Here is a 3,814-nt window from a genome sequence, read left to right on the forward strand (position 1 = left end):
GGCACTCTACCAAGGGCAGCATAGTGAGACTCTGTCTCAAAAAAAAATAAAAGGCTCAGCGCCTGTGGCTCAAGTGGCTAAGGTGCCAGCCACATACACCTAAGGCAGTGGGTTCGAATCCAGCCCGGACCCCTCAAACAACAATGACGGCTGCAACCAAAAAATAGCCAGGTGTTGTGGCAAGCGCCTATAATCCCAGCTACTTGGGAGGCTGAGGCAGGAGACTCGCTTGAACCCAGGAGTTGGAGGTTGCTGTGAGCTGTGAAGCCATGGCACTCTACCCAGAAGAATAGCTTGAGGTTCTGTCTCAAAAAGAAAAAAAAGTTATCGATGTTCATTGAGGAAAATTTGACAAATACAGAAAAGTAAGCATATTGACCTTTTCCTTCAGTTTCTTTTTCACACTTCTGTAATTTTAAAGTGCAGCCCATACATAATGTTACAGAACAGGCTCGACACACTCATCTGCAGGGTTTCCTGGTGTGTTTTTAGATGGACTGTTTGTGTTACGTTTAACGTCTTTGAACACAGTTTACAAATACACACACTGTCCCTTGTTCAGGTTCATCAGATCAAAGGCATATTTTATTTTTTAATTCATTTGAAACATTACCAAAGTAGGGCAGTGTCAATTTTTACTGTGAAGAGTTTAGTAGTACATCCTATTGCTTGAGGCAAACTTTCCCGGGTAATTATCACTGTAGGTATCTAAGAGTAAAATAGTATTTTATAAAATGTGGAACGTGTTACATTAGGAAAACCGGGTATCTTTACGTTTCCTTATATGAACATAAGTATTTTTCACTACTTCAATTTAAAGTTAATCCCCTCTTTTTTCCTGAGGAAAGGTACAATTTTATTGGGAAAAGAAGTATTTATAGTTATATAACTAATTTTTGAGTTGACATGTGATCAGATAGTTGACTAAACTTTGCAAGGAACCTATTGATTTGTGTTGGGCCTAAATTGTCAGGCCTGTGGCCTGTGACGGCTTCTCATTAAACTGTCCCGTCTTTTTTTCTCCAAACAGAAGGGGAATGTCCCTGTTAAAAAGAAACTTAAAGAATCCGATGACTGATTACACTGTCATAGACCTTTTGGTTTATAGACCATCTTTTCATAAAATAAACTTACTGGCATAAGACTGTTTAAAGTTTAATAATGTTCTATAAACTATTTTCATGGCTTTGTTATAAAAAGAAACATTAGTTAACATGTTCATTTGTTTGCTTTTGTAGAAAGAAGACTCCTGTGGGGAGAGGAATCTTGCAGGCGTATTTTGACCCTGTGCCTCCCCTTCCTGTTCTTGTTTTGGTGAATCTGCATGCAGGTGGCCAAGTATTTGCGTTTCCTTCAGACCAGACTATAACTGAACCAAACCTTATCTTGTGGCTTAAGAAATTAGAAGCAGGACTAGAAAATCATATCAGTAAGTTTTCTGTTTTGTTTAATACACACAGTTATGCATTTTGTCCCATGAATTTTAAAATAACTTATTTAAAGACAGAATCTCATTCTGTCCCCCTTATGACAGCAACCTCAAACTCCTGGACTTAAACGATTGTCTTGTCTCAGCCTGCAGAGTAGCTGTGACTACAGGTGCGCACCACAACTCCTGATTAGTTTTTTCTAATTTTAGTAGAGATAGGGTCTTGCTCTTGCTCAAGCCAGTCTTAAACTCCTGAGCTCCAGTGATCTCCTGCCTCAGCCTTCCAGAGTGCTAGGATTACAGATGTGAGCCACCTTGCTGGCTGAATTTTAAACTTTTAAATAAAGCTAATGAATGCTAGGATGAGTTGAATTGTAATATTTATAAGTATCTTAAATATTAATGCTCTGATTGTGAGACCAAAGCTGCAAGGCCTCAGTTGGAGACAGTGGACTTGCCTGCAAAGGCTTCTTCCAGCTCTTGAATTTTAGTTCACTGAGTCCGTGTTGCTTGTGTAGATTACCAGTGTCTTCAAACAGACAATTATAGTAATTTGTACAGTTAAAAGAAGGTTACAGTGGGAGCATTGCTCTATTGAAGCATAAGTCCTTTATGCTATTTTTATAAGCCATAAAATTGTAGATTTCACAAGATGGTTCCTGCGAAGCTTTTTCATATACGTGCCAGTTCTATGACTGTAAGCAAATATGTAGTTTACCGGAAAAGAGAATATTTTATAAATAATACATTATTATTATGTAAAACTCTGGTCCTTAATGCAGGCACAGAGATATTGTAGGTTAGCTTTGAGACACTGCAATAAAGCAGGTTACACAAATTTTTTGGTTTCCCAGTATGTAAAAAAGTTACATTCACATTATGCAGTGGTCTGTTAAGTGGGCAATATAGCATTGTGCCTAAAAAGTATATACTTCATTGCTAAAAGATGCTGATGCTCACACGAGCCGTCAGTGAGCTCTGATCCCTTTGCTGGGGAGGGTCTTACCTCTGTGTGGATGACTGCTGACTAATTAGGGTGGTGGTTGCTGAAGGGTGGAGTGACCGGCTATTTCTCAAGACAACAATGACGTTTTCACATTGATCAACTCCTCCTTTCATGAGAGATTTCTCTGAAGCATGTGATGCTCTCGGATAGCTTATAACTCACAGTAGAACTTCTCTCAAAATTGGGGTCCATTCTCTCAAGCCCTGCTGCTGTGTTATGTGATATTATTCTAAAGCTTTTCCTGTCATGTCAGCAGCGTTTGTGGCATCGTAATGGTAGGTAAATTCTATCTCGAGAAACCACTTTCTTTGCTCGTCCATGAGAAGCAGCTTCCAAGCACGAGATGCTGCAGTTCAGTCCCATCCTCGGTCTCTGGTTCTAGCTCTCTTTGGATTCCCAGCCCATCTGCAGTTGCTTCCTCCGCTGGAATTATGAACCCGTCAAAGTCATCCATGAGGCTGGAATCTACTGCTCAACTCCTGTTCATGTCAACATTTGATCTCTTCCCATGGATCACAAGACGTGCTTAGTGGCAGCTGGAAGAGTGGCTTTTTCCCAGAAGGTTTTCAGTTGACATCCCAGCTCCCTCAGAGGAATCACTGTCTATAGCAGCTGCGGCCTTATGACATGTATTTCTTAAATAGTAAGACTTGAAAGTCAAAATTACTCCTGATCTCTTGGCTGCAGGGTGGATGCTGTGTCAGCAGGAGTGAGAACATTAATCTTGTGTGTCTCCGTCAGAGCTCTTGGGGGATGAGGTGCATTGTCAATGAGCAATTACATTTTGAAAGGAAATCGTTTTTCTATAAACAAACGTGCTGTTATCACGCTTTGTTGTTCTGTTTTCAGAGCACAGGCAGAGTAACTTGAGCATAATTCTTGAGGGCCCTAGGAGTTTTGGAATGGTCAGTAAACATCAGCTTCAGCTTACAACCTGTCCTTTAAATCTTTGAAGCCAGGAATCTCTCTCTGCAAAGTCCTAGATGGCATCTTCTTCCTATGGTAGGCTGTTTGGTCACACTGAAAATCTGCTAGTAGCACAGCCACCTTCATTGGTGATCTCATTGCGTGATCTTGTGGATAATTGGCTGCGATGCCCCATTACTCCCTGTGACTTCACCTTGCACGTTTATGTTATGGAGACAGCATCTTTCCTTACAGTGCAGACCGGCCTCTGCTAACTCCGGCTGTGCTTATGCAGTTCCTCACCTGCCTCAGCCTTCACAGAACTGGAGGCAGTTAGTACCTTGCCCCAGATGAACTTTGGCTTAATTTTAAGGTAGTGCTGCGGCTGGTTTGATCTTCTGTTTGGATACTTTCTCCCTATCGGCAGGAAGGCTATTGTGCTTTCTTATCATTTGTGTGTTCACTGGAAGAGC

General features: G+C 41.1%; 1 protein-coding gene across 1 annotated transcript in view; it reads left to right on the forward strand.

The window, feature by feature from the left end:
- The window catches only part of TXNDC16 (thioredoxin domain containing 16), an 81,314-nt gene that overhangs the window by 70,026 nt on the left and 7,474 nt on the right, over nt 1-3,814 (forward strand). Inside the window, exons 19-20 of the mRNA XM_023514489.1 lie at nt 844-848; nt 1,239-1,429. Of these exons, the coding sequence (XP_023370257.1) occupies nt 844-848; nt 1,239-1,429 (196 nt within the window). The remainder of the gene's footprint in view (nt 1-843; nt 849-1,238; nt 1,430-3,814) is intronic.

This window comes from Otolemur garnettii, unplaced genomic scaffold (assembly GCF_000181295.1).
Source record: "Otolemur garnettii isolate 467f Iridium unplaced genomic scaffold, OtoGar3 scaffold00054, whole genome shotgun sequence".
Taxonomy (NCBI): Eukaryota; Metazoa; Chordata; class Mammalia; order Primates; family Galagidae; genus Otolemur; species Otolemur garnettii.